At 34.5% G+C, this 20,437-nt stretch overlaps 3 protein-coding genes across 3 annotated transcripts in view; 2 read left to right on the forward strand and 1 right to left on the reverse strand.

The window, feature by feature from the left end:
* Positions 1-645: 645 nt before the first annotated feature.
* On the reverse strand, positions 646-5,347 carry gng3 (guanine nucleotide binding protein (G protein), gamma 3). Its single transcript, XM_051094038.1, has 3 exons — positions 5,167-5,347; positions 2,971-3,070; positions 646-1,576 (listed from the first exon to the last, which is right to left on the reverse strand). Exons 2-3 carry the CDS (start codon positions 3,067-3,069, stop codon positions 1,448-1,450), a joined length of 228 nt encoding a protein of 75 aa, XP_050949995.1. The 5' UTR covers position 3,070; positions 5,167-5,347; the 3' UTR covers positions 646-1,447.
* Positions 5,348-7,866: 2,519 nt separating this feature from the next.
* bscl2 (BSCL2 lipid droplet biogenesis associated, seipin) lies at positions 7,867-16,755 on the forward strand. Its single transcript, XM_051092224.1, has 11 exons — positions 7,867-8,032; positions 8,606-9,170; positions 9,331-9,412; positions 9,642-9,785; positions 13,199-13,333; positions 13,452-13,549; positions 13,624-13,765; positions 13,854-13,935; positions 14,023-14,097; positions 16,415-16,480; positions 16,563-16,755. Exons 2-11 carry the CDS (start codon positions 8,854-8,856, stop codon positions 16,745-16,747), a joined length of 1,326 nt encoding a protein of 441 aa, XP_050948181.1. The 5' UTR covers positions 7,867-8,032; positions 8,606-8,853; the 3' UTR covers positions 16,748-16,755.
* Positions 16,756-18,426: 1,671 nt separating this feature from the next.
* Positions 18,427-20,437, forward strand: part of nxf1b (nuclear RNA export factor 1b) — a 14,981-nt gene continuing 12,970 nt past the window's right edge. Inside the window, exons 1-2 of the mRNA XM_051092871.1 lie at positions 18,427-18,687; positions 20,419-20,437. The exon at positions 20,419-20,437 is cut by the window's right edge and continues 219 nt beyond it. Of these exons, the coding sequence (XP_050948828.1) occupies positions 18,654-18,687; positions 20,419-20,437 (53 nt within the window). The 5' untranslated portion in view covers positions 18,427-18,653. The remainder of the gene's footprint in view (positions 18,688-20,418) is intronic.

Here is a 20,437-nt window from a genome sequence, read left to right on the forward strand (position 1 = left end):
TTCAACATACTCTTCAGTGTCACATGATCCTTAAGAAATCATTCTAATATGTGACCCTGGACCACAAAATCAGCCATAAGAGTAAGTTTTTTCTAAAATAGAGATTTATACATCATCTGAAAGCTGAATAAATAAGCTTTTTGTTGAAGTATGGTTAGGATAGGACAATATTTGACTGAGATACAAATATTTGAAATCTGGAATCTGAGAAAAAAAATGCAAAAAAATTAAAATAATGAAGTTCAATGCATATTACTAATCAAAATGTATGTTTTTATATATTTACAGTATATAACATTTACAAGATATCTTCATGGAACATGATCTTTACTTAATATCCTAATGATTTTTGGCATAAAAGAAAAATCTGTCATTTTGATCCATAAAATGTATTGTTAGCTATTGCTAAAAATACATCCATGCTACTTACTTTTGTGGTCCAGGGTAACATATGCTGATGTGCTGCTCAAGAAACGCTAGGAAGTCCAAAATTATGTTTTATTTGAATTATGATTTGAAATAGAAATCTTTTGTAACACTGTCACTGTCTGTATTCATTCCCCCTACCTCCTAAAAAGTTGAACAGCAGTGAATTAGGTCTATTTTTTTCCTCCTAAATCTCAATAAGCAGTACACATAAGTGTGTTGTGTTTAAAAGTTTTATTCATTCCTCCATTGGATTCTGTCTTCAGTATTTTAATCCATCGGGACCACATTTTTGACAGATATTCTCATTACATTTTTCTTCATTAATTCATCTTTTAAGCTAATTTCCAACTCTTAGAGACTAGATACCACTTGTTTTAGTGGTCAGGAAACTTAAAATTGGTTTTAGGACATAAATCTCATTTTACAAACCCCTTTAGGAGTGCTATGCACTGGTGGTATTTGTGTGTAGATATTTGCAGTCTCACTTTCTCACAATGATCTAAACTTTAAAAGCTCTACCAGTTAATCAGAAATGTCTACCAGCGTACATAGTCACCTCAAACAAAACATTTAAAAAAAAAATCAAAATATACATACAGAATTTGTAAATCACCATAGTATGCTATGTGAAGAACATAACGAATGTCTCGAATATAATAAAATTTGAAATTATTGAAATATCCAGACCCACACCTATTTCCTTTTGCTTGATTAAAAAACTGTGTGCTTGCATATGTGTGTATCAGTGTGTGATTTTATCGAATCAGTTGGCATCAGTCTCCATGTTATTTTGTCCCCTTAATGAAAAGGAACAGGGAGAATAAAAAATCCTCACAAGCATGATTTTGTCATTTTGGCCTGTCAGTTGCTGAAATTTAGAAACCACTTTGCATTTATTAAAGCCTAATTTGGGATTTATTTTGCTGTGTCGTGTCTCGTCGAGTGTTGTGTTGTGTGATGTGCGTACACAAATCATTATCATCTAAATGAGACTAATCCTCCCCTTCTGGTGTCCTGCTCAGAGCAGAGCACAGAAGAACTTTTTCTCCCTGAACGGGTTTTCTGAAGTGGGCACAGGGGTGATGAGAGGGTCCTCACATGCATGGGCATCACAGTAGGCCATCAAGTCCGCCGCTGCCTTAGACACCTAAGAATCCAAATAGATTGTCAGTGCCAAAAGTAAAAGCACTCAAACAGCTATTGATTCAAAGCTGAATATCTTTGTCTTATCCACCTTTTTCTTCTCATAAGAGTGGGCACGGCCATTTGTAAATTTTATGGGTCTGGCTTCTGGTCTCATCCGCGTCCAGTTATTTTTAGCTGTACAAAACAGCTCGTTTTGCTGCTTGATATTGCAGATTGGTGTCTTACCATATTATTTTAATGTATTATATTAATTATAAACACACTGGTTTGTAGTGCAAACAGTTTTACCATGTACTGCACTCTATAGCGGAGGTCTCACCCATAGGCTTACTTCCACTTTATTGTGGATACATTGTTTTGCATTACAAGTTTTCTGATATGTTATTTTTAAATATACAAATAAGGCATCACCATATGTTTAAGAATGAATGTTATATCAACAAACTCTTTTGTAAAAACCTTCAGAATATGAATAAAACAAAAGTTTAAGTTTGACTGACAGGCCGTCTGACCAATCATAAGGCGGAATCTGTCATTTTTGTCCGACAAACAAACCAGACAGGAGAGTAGATTAACGTCAGTGGACTTGAACTTGAAAAATGGTGCGTATTGACTTCTTTTCGCATTCAAACAAGATACTTTATGATGTTCTCTCATGTTTATTTCGTGCTATAACAAATAAAGAGGAAGAGATGATTGGTTAACATAGGCTAACAATACCACTTGAACTGAGGCGCTACAGCGATCTGTCACGACACATTAAAGAGCCAAGAAACTGTATTTATTGTTTGAATGTCTTAAAAATGACTAAATTTGCTCCACGATGTAGTGCCTGACAAAACACTGGTTTTGCTTGTAGTGAAGGGTTGCCAGGTTTTCACAACAAAACCCGCCCGATTGCTACTCAAAACTAGCCCAATCGGAGTAAAATACATGTTTTTTGGCGGGGTACCCCTGGTTAAATTTGTTTTCCAGAGGCTAAACATCACCCACGGACAAAAAACAACCCAGGCAACAGTGTTAAAGTATCCCAATTCCGCGGGAAACCCGCGGACTTGGCAAGAGTTCTGTAGCGTCTTGTCTTACAAGCCGCACCTCCGTATCTTGGCTAAAACAGCATTTTAATTAAATAGAACATTGTATGAGTGAAACGCAGGGTTGAGGTCAATGCTTAAAGACTGTTGAATGCTTCAAATTGTACTTGTAGGACACACTTTACCTGGGGGATTGAAGAATTGGGTCATACCTATTAACCTGATTCCAGATCTTTGATCACATTTGATACAAATTAGTCTGCTGCGTACGGGCTGGTATAATAAGACGTATTTATAGGCAGGATTACCACTGATTTGATTCCTGTTTGCCAAATTTTCTGGTTATTTTACATTGCCTCACCTTGATTCGACAAAAACTTGCTTCAATCTTCAGCTGTTCCACCAGCTTCCTGGCCTGACCAACGCTCATGGTGCTGTTCACAGGGGTGTCTCCTTTCATCCTGCCACATACACACACAAAACCACTCAGATGTCAATGCAAAATAGGATACAGAAATGAATCTGCTTATCTTAATTAAAGTGATAGTTCACCTAAAAATGAAATTTTTGTCATTAATTACTCACCCTCATGTCGTTCCAAACCTGTAAGACCTTCGTTCATCTTCAGGACACAAATTAAGATATTTTTGATGAAATCCAAAAGCTTTCTAACCCTGCATAAACAGCTTTCTAACCCTGCAACTGACATGTTCAAGGCCCAGAAAGGTAGTAAGGACATTGTTAAAATAGTCTACATGACATCAGTGGTTCAACCGTAATTTTCTGAAGCTATGAGAACACCATGGACTATTTTTGTCAATGTTCTTCTGGACCTTGAACGTGGAAGGACGCTTAGGAAGCTCTCTGATTTGATCAAAAATATCTTAATTTCTGAAGTTCTGAATATGAACAAAGGTCTTACAGATTCAGAATGACATGACGGTAAGTAATTAAAGACAGAATTTGTGTTTCACAACAAAACCTGTTCACTTGCTACTCAAAACTATCCCAATCGGGGGTGAAATACATGTTTTTGGTGGGGTTCCCCTGGTAAAATTCCACATTCCAGTGGCTAAATATCAGGTTATTCCCATGGACATGAAAAACAACCCACAGGTAACCGTGTTAAAGTAGCCCAATTCCACGGGAAAACCTAAAACAGTTTCATTTTTGGGTGAACTATCCCTTTAAGAAGTTAGTCAACATAATCCAGTCAGTAAAAGTATATCTGTGCTACTGATTAAACAGAAGGACCTTTTTGGGTTCTCCAAAGAACCCTCCAGTGAACAGTTCTTAAAATAACCTTGCACTCTTAAAAATAAAGGTTTCAAAAGCGGGTTCTCAGATTGATGCCACAGAAGAACCATTTTTGGTTTCAAAACCTTTTAGTGAACATTCTTAAAAGAACCAATGTGAAAAACTCTAAATACTCTAAAGAACAGTTTTCTGCTACCAAGAACATTTTGTGGAATAAAAAGGTGGAAAACCTAAATAAAAGTCTAACTGATCCAATTGACTAATAATGTAGAGAATTAAGGGATAAATGATACAGATCCTGAGGTAAAACTTCACAATAAGGTCCTTTCAGTTAACAGATTAACTAAACAACACAGTTGTTACAGTATTTATTAATCCTTCTTAACATTATTTCATAAAAATACAACTGTTAGCTCAAGTCCATTCAATAGCCTGTTAATGACATATCGGTAAATGTTGAAAATAGCATTAATTAAGATGAATAACTTCTTTAGAAGCATTTTTAATTGTTTGTGTTAGTAGTTACCTACTGTTAACAAAAAAACCTTATCGCATTCTGTAAAAATTCTGTTTACAGTGCACTAATGGAAGCATCTTCCTGTGGTCCAAGACTCTCATTCCCTCTGCTTCACTTCCTGTCTTTCCTCCCCTGGTATCATTTACTACTGCTTTGCTAAAAGCTGCTGCCCTAGAAAACCAAAACCTCACCTTGGATTGCAATGATCTGCTAGCAACACACTTCATCATCCTGAAACCTTCATTTCCAGGTGATGATTGTTGGAAATCATTCTATAAACAGATTTAAAGCTATTCATAATCATCTATGTATATCTGTTTATATAAAATACATCTATAGTGAGTGCATTAAGGATTTCAGCAGTGTATTGGGGCATGCCGGCCCCATTTTGCACATAGGATGTGCTTGCAGGGATCCAATCACCACATGGAATATACCATATTATTCAGAGGAATAGAACAGAAAAAATAGAACATAATCTGATTTAACATAAACATTTAGGCATCTATAGACGGAAATCACGTGTTGCAGACAGCGATAAAAACTAGGCCATATAGAGAAATGACAATCACAGCTGTTCAAACAGATAACATACATATGAAAATATGATGTTGAAAAAAATGCAATGCATTTCAATTAATCCAATGAAATAAAAGCAATAGATTCAAAAGGATGTATACAGGAAAACAGGAGTGAATGGAGATCAAGAAGCATAAAAAAGACCACAAGGCTATATTTGTCTATTTTTGGCCCCTTTTTACCTTCTTTCACTCAATTTCTTACCCTTGCTGTATTCCTCTTGTGGTGATATCTCTCCCTCCTCTTCTTTCTTATTCCTTCTCTCTCTCTATCTGTCAGTGTTGTTGCTTTCAGTGCAGCCGGACCGCACCCTCATAGACAGTGTGGATGCTACCCAGTTCTGTACAGTCCAGTGCACTGCAATTCTGCTACACTGAACACCAGTCTCTTGGTAGATGCATAAAACTCCCCTCTGCAGTGAGTGGAACGTGCCAACCAGGGGGAGGGGGGCCCTACTGAGATGGATTTATTCTGTGGGCTGGCTCATACCATCTTTCCAACAGCATGGGGAGGACGAAGGGGGAGGGAGATGTATTAATACAAGGCTGTGTATTAAAACCTAAAATCTTGCAAAATGTATTTATACAGTTGAAAATGATCTTGAAACTTTTGATAGCAAAACTAATTTCTTGTGATTTTCCCGGCGATGTTGCTGAAGCCTCTGAATAAGTGAGCCTTCCCTCTCACTGCTCTGTTACCATGGGAACTGCTGCAGTCTCAGCCTCTTTGTCTTGTACTGAGGCACCATTTTGACTCAGTGGTCTCTCCCACCTTGGTTAAGATCTTAAACCCCCCCTCATCTTTACATCACTCCACCCTCCCGCTGCATTCATTCTCATGTTACATTCACTTTGTTGCAAATCTGCCCCCTAGTTTCCTCCTGAGAAATGAAAATAGTGTTATCTAAAACATTTGGTGCGTGAAGAAAGAGTATAGGGTTCTTAATGGTGCTCAGCGACATTCTTGTGTTTTTGATTTATGATGGCCAAGATGATGAAAAGAAGAAATTTGGTGTGTTTTATTTATGTTGGCTTTATACGTTTTGAATAAACATGTTATTTAATTAATCAAATGTCAAGTGGTATAACCAGGTAAAAAACTAAAATACTTACTCTGTAACTTTTACTACTACTACTACTGCTATTATTACATAAAACAGTTTTTAGGGTTACTTTATAAACAAAACACATGCCTCTTTATATAACAAAAATATGTAGCTTTAGACAATTTCATTTTGTTTAATTTAATGATTTTATTTTATGTTATTTTTACAGAATTTTTGAATTTCTTAAAAAATTGTTGTGTCATGGACCCTTATTTTTTAGATATAGATAGACTATACTACTACTACTACTGCATAAATGAACAGTTTTTTAGTCATGAATATCAATTTTCTTAGGGTTATTCCATAAACAAAACATGCTTCTTCATATAACAAAAAAAGATTTAATTTAATTTAATTTTTACTGTATTTTTGAATTTTCAAAGTTGTTTTCATGTTATGGACCCTTATTTTTTAGATATAGACTATACTACTACTACTACATAAATTAACCAGTTTCTTAGTCATGAATATCAATTTTCTTTGGGTTACTCCATAAACAAAACATGCCTCTTCATATCACAAAAAACTGTTATGTTTTATTTTATATTTTATTTCATTTTACTATTATTGTTTTATTTTTCCTGTATTTTTGAATTTCTTAAAGATTTTTCATGTCATGGACATTTATATTATTGCATAAATAAAACCGTTTTTATAGTCATTAACATCAATTTTCTTAGTGTTGCTCCATAAACAAAACATGCCTGTTCAAAAAACACTAAATACGTTATTTAATTAATTTAATTTAATTTAATTTAATGTTATTTTATTTTATTATTTTATTTTTACTGTATTTTTGAATGTAAAATTTGTCATGTCATTGACCCTTAATTTTTTTTTAGATATATACACTATACTACTACTAGTACTACTATTGTTGTTGTTGTTGTTATTATTATTATACTTATCATTATTATTATTATTATTACATTAAAAAGTTTGAATGAATATTTGAGGATCATGAATATCAATTAGGGTTGCTCCATAAACAAAACATGCCTCCTTATTTAACAACAACAACAACAACAACAACAACAACAACAACAACAACAACAACAACAACAAAAAAACGATTTATTTTATTTATTTATTTTTTTAATTAAATTTTTATTTTATTTCATCTTAATATTATCTTAATATTATTGTTATTATTATTATTATTATTATTATTGCATAAAACAATTTAAGTTGTTTTCTCTCTCCTTTTATATACTGTTATTTTAAACTTTTCAATTAAAGATATATTTCTTTCTTTTTCTCGCAGTTGCCGTGCTATTGATCTCGTTAGTAATTTCTTTGTGTTCCATTGTGCATTTTTTATTAACAAAAACAAGACTTTGCCTATTTGATGTCTCTTTTTATTGAGATTTCTATTAGGCTAAATCACTGTAACAATAAGAATAAGTTTTTCATTTTTCTTCAGTTTTTCAGTTTCTTCTGATCACTTTTTACTGAATAAGGTGTCATTGTAATCGTTCTCTTTTTTTCATTTTCATTTTGTTATTGTATTACAATGTGATTATTTTTCTTTTTCTCGCAATAAAAAAGAAGATTTGCTAAAATAAACAAATAAACAAACAAACAAATAAATAAAACTTTTAAACTGCTTTTTAGTAACAAATCAGCACCGCCTCAGATACGCAAACGCATCTGACGTCATGTATTTTGTACCTCTTCTCTTGCCGTACGAGTTTCTGTTACACCAGCAGCGGCGCCAATGAGTTCAACAGAAGTCGTTTTCTTCGATCTATATGTACTAAGTGACAAGCATTCGTTTTAGTCTTGGATAACATATGATTTAGAGATCAACTGCTGTGCCATGAAATGCATATATTATGCGTCACTTTAGTGTAGCACACAACAGAGGAGAGGAAGGGAAAGGGGTCGGTCAACTGGAGTTGTTCGTCAGTGTTTTCTGAAGCAGAAATATTTACTCGTCCATGGCGTGTTCCCTCATTAAAGAAGGTACGTTTGCAGTTTATGTGTCTATATTGTACTTGACTGCTAAATATCACTGTAAGATAAACTGCGGAAGGGAAAAGAGAAAGAGAGACACAACACATCCAGTTCAGAGAGGCTAAAAATTAGTTTTAAAGGCACAATTGTATGTAAAGTACAAGCTGAAATGATACTACACATCTTATCTTGATTTTTCATTTTTACTATTTTACCGCATTATTGTTTTGCTGTATCTCGTGTCAGAATGTCAAATATACAAAAGTACATTATGCTGTATTAATTCCAAGCAATAAATTATAGTTTCTGGTTCACAGAGAACGAAATATATAACAATAATATGAACTTAAAGTATTAAAAATAGATATAAACAATAAAAAATGCAATTTTTTAGTATGCAATTTTGTATTCTGAGATGTAATTGTAATTATAAGATGAATAATATTGGATTAGTTGTCATGTCTTCATCTAAAAAAGTATAATGTGCTAATTTATATCTATTGTGTGTAGTATTGTAATTACTTTGCAATTATAATGTAATTAATTTGTTTAATTCTGTATTTTTTTCTGTTTGCCTTTTAGGGCTCTCTGTGACTTCGTCGACAAAAACGAAAGAAGGCTGGGAAAGTGAATTCATATTATCAAATAAGAAACTAGCATGTCATGTCTTTAGTCAAAGAACGAGATCTAAAGACGACTAGATGCCATTGTGACTTTTATCAAATTTGTGGTATGAGCTTTTAAACCCCTTTAATTTTGAGTATCGAAGTATTATTAGATGTAGTGATGCAGACTGGACGCTTTACTGGATAGCGTGTGAGGTGGTTTGCATGAGTACAGAGGGAAAGACCCCTTTGCCTGCAGCAGGGGGGCCGACGGGCAGACAGCGTGACACCACAAGATCCACGTCTGGACGTGACAACGAAGGATTGCAGAGAATGGGCGCAGCAATGGGGCCGTTACTGCTTTGGCTCCAGGATGTGGCAGCGGTGACCCTCCTGAGGGCCCGCAGGACGCTTCTAAGGGCCGCCATCCTGTTCTGCGTCCTGATGCTTCTCCTCTGGGTCTCTATCTTCTTGTATGGAAGCTTCTACTATTCCTACATGCCCAGTGTCAGCTTCTCCACACCAGTGCACTTCCATTACAGGTACAGACACATCAGGGCTGATCGGGAACAATTCCTGTCTGTTTGTGCATGACTGGGTTCATAATTAGTTTGGTCCAATGAACAAATACTGTCGGAGGCATTACTGGCGTTCGCAGTGCATTGTGGATGATTCCTGTTTTTTCTGTTTCACCTCTAACAGAACAGATTGCGATGCTTCAGATTCAGTCCTTTGTTCTTTCCCGATGGCTAACGTCTCACTCTTGAAGAATGGAAGAGACCAGGTAGACCAATTATAATTGTAATGTAATTACACAAATTATAAACATGTTTTACAGGTTCCTCCAGAATTATGCATGCAACAAATATGCTGTAAGCATTATCTAACAAGCCCTTTAGTGTTGCATAAGAAAATTACAATACATGTGTAGTATGTAGCTAATGTATGCATGTTGAGTGTGGATTTTTGTTCGTATTTACAGCTGGTTTTATTTGTTTGATTCTTTCTGGTAGGTGATGATGTCTGGTCAGGCCTACAGGATCTCTCTAGAGCTGGAAATGCCTGAATCTCCTGTTAACGAACAGCTTGGCATGTTCATGGTCAAAATGTCTTGCTATAGCACTGATGGGACAGTCGTTCAGTCGGTGGCCCGCTCAGTGAGTACATATAGCTGCCACAAAATTCATTGTTGTTTATGTTGTCTTGGTTGTTAAGACAGTTGTTAATGAACATAACAGCAATTTAAATTATAATAAATTTAATTCTGTTCTACCAATAATCTGGTAAGTATGGAAACCCGTTTGTGAAACTGAATAAAAATAAAAACAAGGTTATTGCTTTTTATATATATATGTAATATGTATAATAACTTTTTTCAGAATTGTGAGATATAAACTTTTTTGAGTAACAACAATTTTGAGTTATAAAGTCAAATATGTGGAATACAAACTTGTAATTGCAGGTTATGAAGTCGAATATAAACTCACAAGTCTGACTTTTTTCTCATAATTGCATAATATAAACTCACAATTGCAAGAAGTAAAGTCAGAATTTTTCTCGCAAATGCAAGGTATAAACTCATAATTTCAGAACTGCGAAATATAAACTCACAATTCTGACTTTTTCAGAGAATTGTGATATAAACTCAATCGCGAGTTAAAGTCAAAATTGCATGATATAAACAAGTAATTGCAAGTTATAATTTCAGAATCGTGAAATATAAACTCACAATTCAGATGTTTTTTCTCAGAATTGCATGATATAAACTCACAATTGCAAAAAATAAAGTCAGAATTGTGAGATAACTTGCAATTTTGAATTTTTTTTTCTCGCAAATGCGACTTTTTCTCGCAATTCATTATTGTGAGATATAACTGAGTTACAAAGTCAGAACTGCAAGATATAGACTCATAATTCTTATTTTTTTCAGAATTGTGTGATATAAACTCGCAATTGCGAGTTATAAAGTCAGAATTGCCAGATATAAACTCACAATTCAGACTTATTGTCAGAAGTACGTGACAATAAATTTGCAATTACGAGTTAAAAATTTTGAGGAAAAAAGACATGTTATGTTCTCAGAATTTTGAGGTTATATCTTGCAACTCTGACTTTACAACTCACAATTGCAAGTTTGTATCACGCAATTCTGAAAAAAAAAAAATACAAATCAGAATTGGGAGTTTATATCTCACAATTCTGAGAAAAAAAATCTGAATCAGGACAAACAAACAAAAATAGTAATAGTATCAAGGAACTCCAAACCGTGGTGGCCATCTTGAGATATTTTTGAAAAATTGTCATTTGTAAAATCACAATTGCGAAGTCGAAATTGTTTTATGAAGTGTCACAATTACCTTTAATTAAACGGGCTTTCATAGGTAAGTGCTAAAAGTGAATTTAGGCATCACAACATTAAAATGTAAAACATGAAAAATGGATATTCATTTTTAAGATTTAAACATGTAACATTTAACAGTATTATTCAAGTATTTGTGTTTTTACATTATTTATACTTTCAGCAAGCTTTAGATAATGACAAATTAAACAATTAAATAACCTATACACAAAGCTGGGTAGATTACTTGTCAAATTGTAATTCATTACTAATTCCAAAATTACATTAATTAAATTGTAATTATCAACGTAATACATTACATTACACATTTTAGGTAATATAATCAGAGTACTTTTAGATTACTGTTAGATTACTTTTGACCTAACTCATTTATCACTTTAATTATATAGGATAGTCTTGAATCATATTAACATAAAAATACAAAGAGTAGGAAAATATATTCCATTTGTTCTTATTAACAACATTACGTGCATTAAACTTTAAATTATGTCACAGTTTTTTCTCAAACTGGTGTTTGTGAAGGAACTGTAGGGTGATGTCATGTGATCATAACCAGTGATATCAGAGAACCAATGAACATGCGAATGTGATATTTAATTATTAAAATAGTTGATGCAATGTTGAAACACTTCTTTGTGTGAATGTCCACAAAACTTGAAGAATATATGAATTCATATAAGCAGTAGGCTATACCAGAAAGGAATATTTAAAAGGTGAAAAAGAGGAATTAGGGAGAATCAATAAATGATGATTAATTTATTGCTATTGTGTAAATGATATGTAATCATGTAATTCCATAAAAATGATTAAGAGTATTTTAAAATGTAATTTAATCTAATTACAAGTACTTAATTTTTGGAATCTGTTTATGTAATCCAGCATTCAGTGCAATACAATCAGTTACTCTGCCTATACACTACTGTTCAAAATTTGCTTTTTTATTTTTTAAGAAATTAATACTTTTATTAAGCAATATCTCATTATATTATTCAAAAGTGTCAGTAAAGACTTTTGTATTGTTATGAAAAATTCAAAATTATATTTCAAAAAAATGTTGTTCTTTTGAGCCTTCAATTAATCGAAGAATCCTGAAAAAATAAATCATTGTTTCCATAAAAATACAAAGCAGATAAAAACTACTGAAATAAAAAACTGTTGAAAATAATGATAAGGAGCATTCCTGAGCATCAGATCAGCATATTAGAATTTCTTAAGGATCATGTGACACTGAAAACGTGAGTAATGATGCTGAAAATTCAGCTTTGTCGTCACATAAGTAAATATCATGCTAAATACACTGCCCTCCAAAAGTTTGGAAACACCCCTGGCAAAGTGTGATTTTGGACGATATCAGCACAAATCCTTATTATGTATTTTGGTGCAAATACATTAAAGTAACTTGGCATTATCATTGAAGAACAGCAATAATAATTTTCATTTTGATTACATAATAATGGCAATATATACATGTCAAAGTCAGACATGCCCCTTTGATGCCTGGTTACAGGTTTAAACTTGGCCCAGGTTTTTAAAAGATTTTTGGGTCAGCACACCTTAATAGCTTCAACAATTGATTGCCAATTAAGTTTAAAATACAATGAATTTAGGCCCAGATTATGCAGAGCTGTAATAGCTGCTAATGGTGGTTGCGTTGATGAATCGAAATTTTTTTTCTAGGTATAAACTGTTTATGTAATAAAATATGTTTTCATAGTTTGTGTTGTCCCTTATCAGTGCATAATTATCACAAATTAAAAACAAATTCATGCCGATATTGTCCAAAACCTCACTTTTCTAGGGCGTTCCCAAACTTTTTTGAGGGCAGTGTATATTAAAATGGAAAAAAGTTATTTTAATTTGTAATAATATTTCATATTATTACATATTTACTATAGTTTTTATTTAAAAATGCAGCCTTGGTGAGCATAAAGGAGTAGTTAACCTCCAGAACAAAAATGTACAGATAATGTACTCACCCCCTTGTCATCCAAGATGTCTTTCTTCAGTCATAAAGAAATTATGTTTTTTGAGGAAAGCATTTTTAGGATTTCTTCAAACTTCCAAAATGTAGTTTAAACGCAGCTTCAAAGGTCTCTAAATGATCCTGAGGAATAGGGGTCTTATCTAGCAAAACAACCTCCAAACTTTTATATTAAAATACCTGTCAGTAAATGACAGCTTGCCTCATATTTACTTGTTTTTCCTCATCAGACGATGCTGCACTACCGTTCCAATCTGCTGCAGACCATGAGCACGCTGCTCTTCTCACCCCTCCTGCTCACAGGTGTGTCTGAACAGAAACAACTCATCGAAGTGGAGCTCTTTCAAGATTTTAAATCAGACCTTGTAAGTTTGTAAAATGTGAACTAGGCTGACAAAATTGTGACATTTTTCAGATATTCATGCCAAGAGCACATATCTAAATAGCAAAAAAACATGCATTATATTGATCTGTTCTTCATAGTACCAGCCTGCAGTTGGTGCTCTGATCGAGATTCAGTCCCGCAGGGTCCAGATTTATTCTTCCCAGCTCAGGATCCATGCCTACTTCACTGGCATTAGGTATTTGCCTTGGTTTTGTCAGTTTATTTGACTGTTTGTGTTCCATCCCATGACGTTCTTTCCTTTTACAACAGATACCTCTTGTATAATTTCCCTGTGATGTCTGCTATCGTCGGGGTGGCGAGTAACTTCACCTTCCTCAGTGTCATTGTGCTCTTCAGCTACCTGCAGTTCATCTGGGGAGGGCTCTATCCCCCCGAGCAGGTCAGAGTGAAGGTAAGACCATCTGTCTGCCTAATCTATTTAACCTTCATGCTGTTACACTTCCATTGGATGCATTCCAGACGTCTGTTTACACACATAGGTGATGATGGGAGACTCAACACGTCTTCAGCAGAGGAGAGAAGAAGCACGTAAACGTATGCATTCATCCGCCAGCACTCCTAGTAAGAACACACAACTGCAGTGCGCACACATGATCACGTCAACCGAACAGATCGGTCACTAATGTGCAATTTTCCACTGTTTCTTAGCAATGATGTATGGAAGAGAAAACAGTGAAACGGCAGATCCACCACTGCAACCAAAGCAAACCGTTCGAAACAAAGGTGAGTGAGGAACTGTAGCAATTACAGTTGAAACCAGAAGTTTGCAAAATGTTTTATTTATGTCTGACCTGAATGAGATATTTCACATAAGACATTTACATATAGTCCACAAGAGAAAATAATAGTTGAATTTATAAAAATGATCTTGTTCAAAAGTTTACATAGGCTTTATTCTTAATACTGTGTTGTTACCTGAGTGATCCACAGCTGTGTTTTTTTTGTTGTGATAGTTGCATGAGTCCCTTGTTTGTCCTGAACAGTTAAACTAACTGCTGTTCTTCAGAAAAATTCCTTCAGGTCCCACAAATGTTTTGGTTTTTCAGCATTTTTGTGTATTTGAACCCTTTCCAACAATGACTGAATGATTTTGAGATCCATCTTTTCACACTGAAGACAACTGATGGATTCATATGCAACTATTACAGAAGGTTCAAACACTCAGCGACGCTTCAGAAGGAAAAAAGATGCGAGCCAGGGGTGTAAACTTTTGAAAAGAATGAAGATGTGTAAATTTTTGTTATTTTGCCTAAACATATATATATATATATTTAATTTAGTACTGCTGTTTAGAAGCTACAGAAGACACTTACATGTTTCCCAGAAGACAGAATAAGTTAAATTTAATTTACCCTGATCTTCAGATTCCAAAAGTTTTCCTTCTGGAGCATCAGTGAGTGTTTGAACCTTCAGTAATAGTTGCATAAGTGTCCCTCAGTTGTCCTCAGTGTGAAAAGGTGGAGCTCAAAATCATACAGTCATTACTGGAAAGGGTTAAAATACACAAAAAAGCTGAAAAACCAAAGAATTTCTGTGACCTGAAAGATTTTTTTTGAAGAACAGCAGGCAGTTTAACTGTTCAGGACAAACAAGGGACTCACAAACAACTATCACTAAACAAACAAACGAAAAAAAACACAGTTGTGGATCATTTAGGTAACAATACTGTATTAAGAATTAAGTGCCAGGGCTGTAGACTAACTTTTTGCACTGGTTGCACTGGTGCACCTAACTTTTTTTTCTTAGGTGCACCTGCACAAAATTTTCAACCGCATCGCATTTAATCGCCATTTACAATTATTCTAATTCTTATTTTTGCATGATGATATGATGAATGGATGGTTCATTTTTAACAGCAGATTCAGCTGATCTGCACACTTACATAAGCTTATAATCACTTGTGCTTTTAAGCCAAATTTACGCTAAATAGAATAATGTTAACTGACATCTGGACGTGACTCTCCGCAATCTCTGATGAAATTGGTTGGGTGTTTGAACACCTACTGGATCCTTGGACAAAAGTTTAAAGGGGTTCACCCAGTTTAAGAAATTTCTGATCGTAAAAAACGAATTATTTACATTTTTAATGTATTGTTTTCGTTATAATGTACTGATTCAAATTAGCAATTAATAATAATTCTTAATTTAATACTTGGCGTGCCTCCCTTGACATGCTCTCGCGTATGAACAGGCAGCAAATCAGGTGCTGGCGTGGACGAAGCGGGAGCGGGCGCGGGCGCATCAGGCACAATCATCAAACATATTTCAAAGGAAGCCGGCGCCACGGTCCTTATCGTCTTTACTGGGTGATTTGAGCAAATATTTGCATTTGTTCACATACAGTATAATTAGAAATGGTGGCCTGTCATGATTTTGGCTAATGCAGGACACTACTGAATGATGCGCATCAGAGGGGATTTAGAAGTGGGTATACGCAAAGCAGACTGATAAAGAAATGGTGTACGCAGGTTCTGCACTACACCACTGCATATTACCCTACTCAATAGCATTAACACAGGCGTAACTCCCTTCAAACTTTATCTGGAATGTCACCTTTTTTGTCACAACATTTCGAGCAGGCGAACAGACACATACACACACACAAATGAAATTGTTTGCCTGCTGAAAAAAGTATTTAAAACAGGTTCACATTTTAGAAAATGTAGTTAATATTTACGTCATTGTTGATTTATCTCACTGGTGCGACCTCAGTTTTTTTTTAGTCGCACCATTGAGAAATTAGGTCGCATGTGCGACCAAATTGGTTGCACTCTAGAGCCCTGAGTGCATGTAAACTTTTAATCGGGGTCATTTTTATAAATGTAACTACTATTTTCTAAATGTCTTTTATGTGAAATATGTTATTCAGGTCAGTACTAAATAAAAAATAACATGCATTTTGTATGATCCCTCTTATTTTGGTCAAATAATTTACATTTGCCGATTCTGCAAGGTGTATGTAACCTTCTGGTTTCAACTGTATATGCACATTAGTGTGCAAAAAATGCAGTGATAATGTAAAGTGTGTTCATTTGTGCAGGTGAGTTGGACACTCCTACTGCGATTGGGACAGAGGACCTGAATCGTCTGCAAGAGGATGAAGCTGGTAAAAATATGAACTTAATCGTACGAATAGAATGAGAACATTCATTCCAGGTCAGTTGACTGGTTCGTATTTCCTTCAACAGCTCAGGACTCCTCAACAGATGAAGCTCCCATTTTCCTTGAGGCTCCTCATATTGCAGAGGAGGACCCAGATCATGAGCTGAGAGCAGGAGGAATGGGAAATGGGACTCAAGATGAAGAAACTACCCAAGCGCAGTCCTCAGACAGCAGCCTTAGACAAAGGCATGGACCGTGGATGAGCCTCTGAGCTCCGAACTCTGAAGCAACCGCCACATACGCACATTCATTCTGTTCAATTAGAGCGCATTTTGTGACTCATAGCTAGCATATTTGAGACATTCCTTTTGCAATGCAATGAGTATTATCATAAGAATTTTTCAGATGCATTTGGAAACCAGTTTACCTCGTGGAGCTGATGTAAAGCGAAAGAAAATGTTCTGCTCTGCTGCTATTGTTCGCCTTTAGCTGATTACTTACTATAGGACTACACTTACTATAGGAGTCCTGTCATTACTGAGGTCTGTGGTTATGTTACAATATCAGTTTTGCATGTGAAGTGTATCTACTGTAAGTGTGTACAATGTATCAACACTTCTATTTTATTCATATTCATTGCATTCCAGTGTTCTCACAAAATATTTAAAATGGCTAAGCAGTTCCACTCAACTTCTAGGGATGTTATATGATTGTTCTTAATCCTTTTCAGTTATTTTTAAATTTTTTTTTTTTTGCAAAACTTTGTTACAGAGAAGCATGTTACATATTTTAAAATATAAATAGAAGACATTAAAGAGTCATTGATTTGGGAAACATATGAACTTTTACAACAACATAGAATAATACAATACCAGTCAAGGCAGTAAGATTTTTAATGTTTTTAAAGAAGTCTCTTTTGCTTACCAAGCCTGCATTTATTTGACTCAAGGTATTGCACAAACAGTAAAATTTTGAAATATTTTTACTATTTAAAATAACTGTTTTCAATTTGAATATGTTTTAAAATGTAATTTATTTCTGTGATCAAAGCTACATTTTCAGCATCATTACTCCAGTCACATAATCCTTCAGAAATCATTCTAATATGCTGATCTGCTGTTCAAGAAACATGTATTATTATTATTATCAATATTTAAAACAGTTGAGTACATTTTTTTCAGGATTCTTTAATGAACAGAAAGATCCAAAGATTTATCTGAAATTAAAAAGCATTCATTTTTTGTAAAGTATGTGAAGTATTTTGCAAGTATGCTTTAAATTGATCAAAAGTGATGATAAAGACATTTTAAATGTTACGGAAGATTTATGTTTCAGATAAATGCTGTTCTTCTGAACTTTCTATTTGTCAAAGCCTGAAAAAAATTCTACTCAGCTGTTTTCAACATAATAATACATTTTTCTGAGCAGCAAATCTGAATATTAGAATGATTTCTGAAAGATTGTGCGACTTTAGTAATGATGCTGAAAATGCAGCTTTGAAATCACAAGAATAATTACATTTGAAATTATATTCAAATAGAAATCAGTTCTTTTAAATAGTAAAAATATTTCAAAATTTTACAGTAATTCCTGTATCAAATAAATACAGCCTTGGTGAGCAGAAGAGACTTCTTTAAAAATCACTGTGACTGGTAGTGTACAAGGAGTATGGAAGTATATGGTGTTTTTATTTTTTATATTTATTTAATTAAATCCATGCATATTTGTCCACTCTAACCAAAGATTTACTGGTATATTTGTTTTATCCTTTGCATAAAAATTCTGAGCATATCAGTAAATTATTATGAAAGGAAGAACGTTCGTATGTTCCATTAGTTTTTGTGGTTTATTTAATAAATGAGACATAAAACAGTTACTTTTCCATGTATGTCTTGTATCAGCATTCACTCTTTCAGTGTCCAACACTAGGAGGCAATAGTGAAGCGTTGTGCAAACGCTCCATTGGGTGTTCGAAGAAGAATGTGGCGCAGCTGCATTTGAGACCGATTATATTCTCACACAATACGCTGGCAAGAAAGGATCTCCCGATCTTGCAAGCTTAAAAAGCATTAATCTTATTCTCTCTCGTTTTCGTTTTATTTAAAGAAAAAAAAGAAAAATAACGACTGGAAGTCCTATATTTTAAATTTAAAGTAGCGTTAAAGCCGCCTTAAAAGATGGCGACAGCGGACGACTCGCGCTACTATAATGGTAAGTTTGAGCCGTTAGCAAAAGCGCTCACGTCTATTTCAAATCTCTGGTTTTAAAACGGTTTAGTTGAGATTATTCACAATTTTGCTGCTTCTCAAATATCGTTTTGTAACTCCGTGTGATCTGTTGTCGTGTAACGTTACTATATAATTTACATAACTAACATCTAGCCAGCTAGCTATTGTTTTTGTAGATGCGTGATGTTTTTCTGTTGTTAGGTGTTAGTCCAGACAAACACTACACGCGTTGTCCAAGCGGATTTTACCTAATTTTATGTTATATTTTGTCATTTTCGTGAAAGAAAATTGAGCTGGGTGAACTGACCACATGGTGTTTAAAGTCCTATAGTCTTTGGTTAAGGTCATGGCTGAATTCCCGTAATAGTGGTCAACTTTAAAGCTATAATATCGAGGTCTAAGTTACATAGGAATAATGACAGCAGTTGCATAGTTTTGTAGTTCATCTCCTGCCTTCCTCGTTTCTCAGACTTGCTGTTCAACTGGTTAATCCTGTAAAGACTGACATATGAGTTAGTACTCATAAAATGTAGTTTTTGAAATGGATCAGTTTATTGAACCTGAACAGAAATAATAATCAAAAAAACTTCCAATGATGTCTTAAAATATTTTAAAACTTCTTAATTGTGGTGATAATTTAAAGGTCTTAGGAATTCATGTATCAAATACACCTTTTAAAGAATTAAAAAATCTTGTGAAACTCGATAGTATGTAGAGTCAACATATAGAAAAACCGTTTTCAGGTGTACTTCCAAGTAATGGCATGTGATCTAAACTAAAAAAGTAACTTGTTTCTCTTTTGAAATTTGTCAGAATTTTGGGGGAATCCCTGTGAAATTATTTCAGCAACCCAAATAACGTTTTAGTCAGTATCCAGGCTGTGGCACGTTGAAGAGAGAGTTCACCCAAAAATGAACATTCTCTCATTAATAACTCACCCTCATGTCGTTCCAAACTCTGGAACACAAATTAAGATATTTTTGCTTAAATTAAGGACCCTTGCTGTCTATGGAGGGTCAGAGAGCTCTTGGATTTCATCAGAAATATCTTAATTTGTGTTCTGATGACGAACAAAGGTCTTACGAGTTTGGAACGACATGAGGATGAGTAATTAATGACAGTATTTTAATTTTTGGGTGAACTATCCTTTTAAAGGAGAAGTCCACTTCCAAAACAACGATTCACATATAATGTACTCACCCCCTTGTCATCCAAGATGTTTATGTCTTTCTTTCGTCAGTCGTAAAGAAATAGTTTTTTGAAGAAAATATTCTGCATTTTCCTCCATATAATGGACTGATATAGTGCCCCGATTTTGAACTTCCATGCAGCTTCAAACGATCCCAAATGTGGTTGTAAACAATCCCAGCCAAGAAAGAAGGATCGTTACGCTAGATAAGACCCTTCTTTCTCAGCTGGAATCGTTTACAACCACATTTGGGATCGTTTGAAGTCGCATTTAAACTGTATTTTGGCAGTTCAATATCGGGGCACCATATCAGTCCATTATATGGAGAAAAATGCTGAAATGTTTTCCTCAAAAAGTGTAACTTCTTTACGACTGAAGAAAGACTGACATGAACATCTTGGATGACAAGGGGGTGAGAACATTATTTGTGAATTGTTGTTCTTGAAGTGGAGTTCTCCTTTAACACTTGTTTCATCAGGGATTACGTCACCCATTTTCACACCCCTGACTCTTCTCGTCTTTCAGAGCATGATGACCGTGTTGG

This window comes from Labeo rohita, chromosome 21 (genome assembly GCF_022985175.1).
Source record: "Labeo rohita strain BAU-BD-2019 chromosome 21, IGBB_LRoh.1.0, whole genome shotgun sequence".
Lineage (NCBI taxonomy): Eukaryota > Metazoa > Chordata > Actinopteri > Cypriniformes > Cyprinidae > Labeo > Labeo rohita.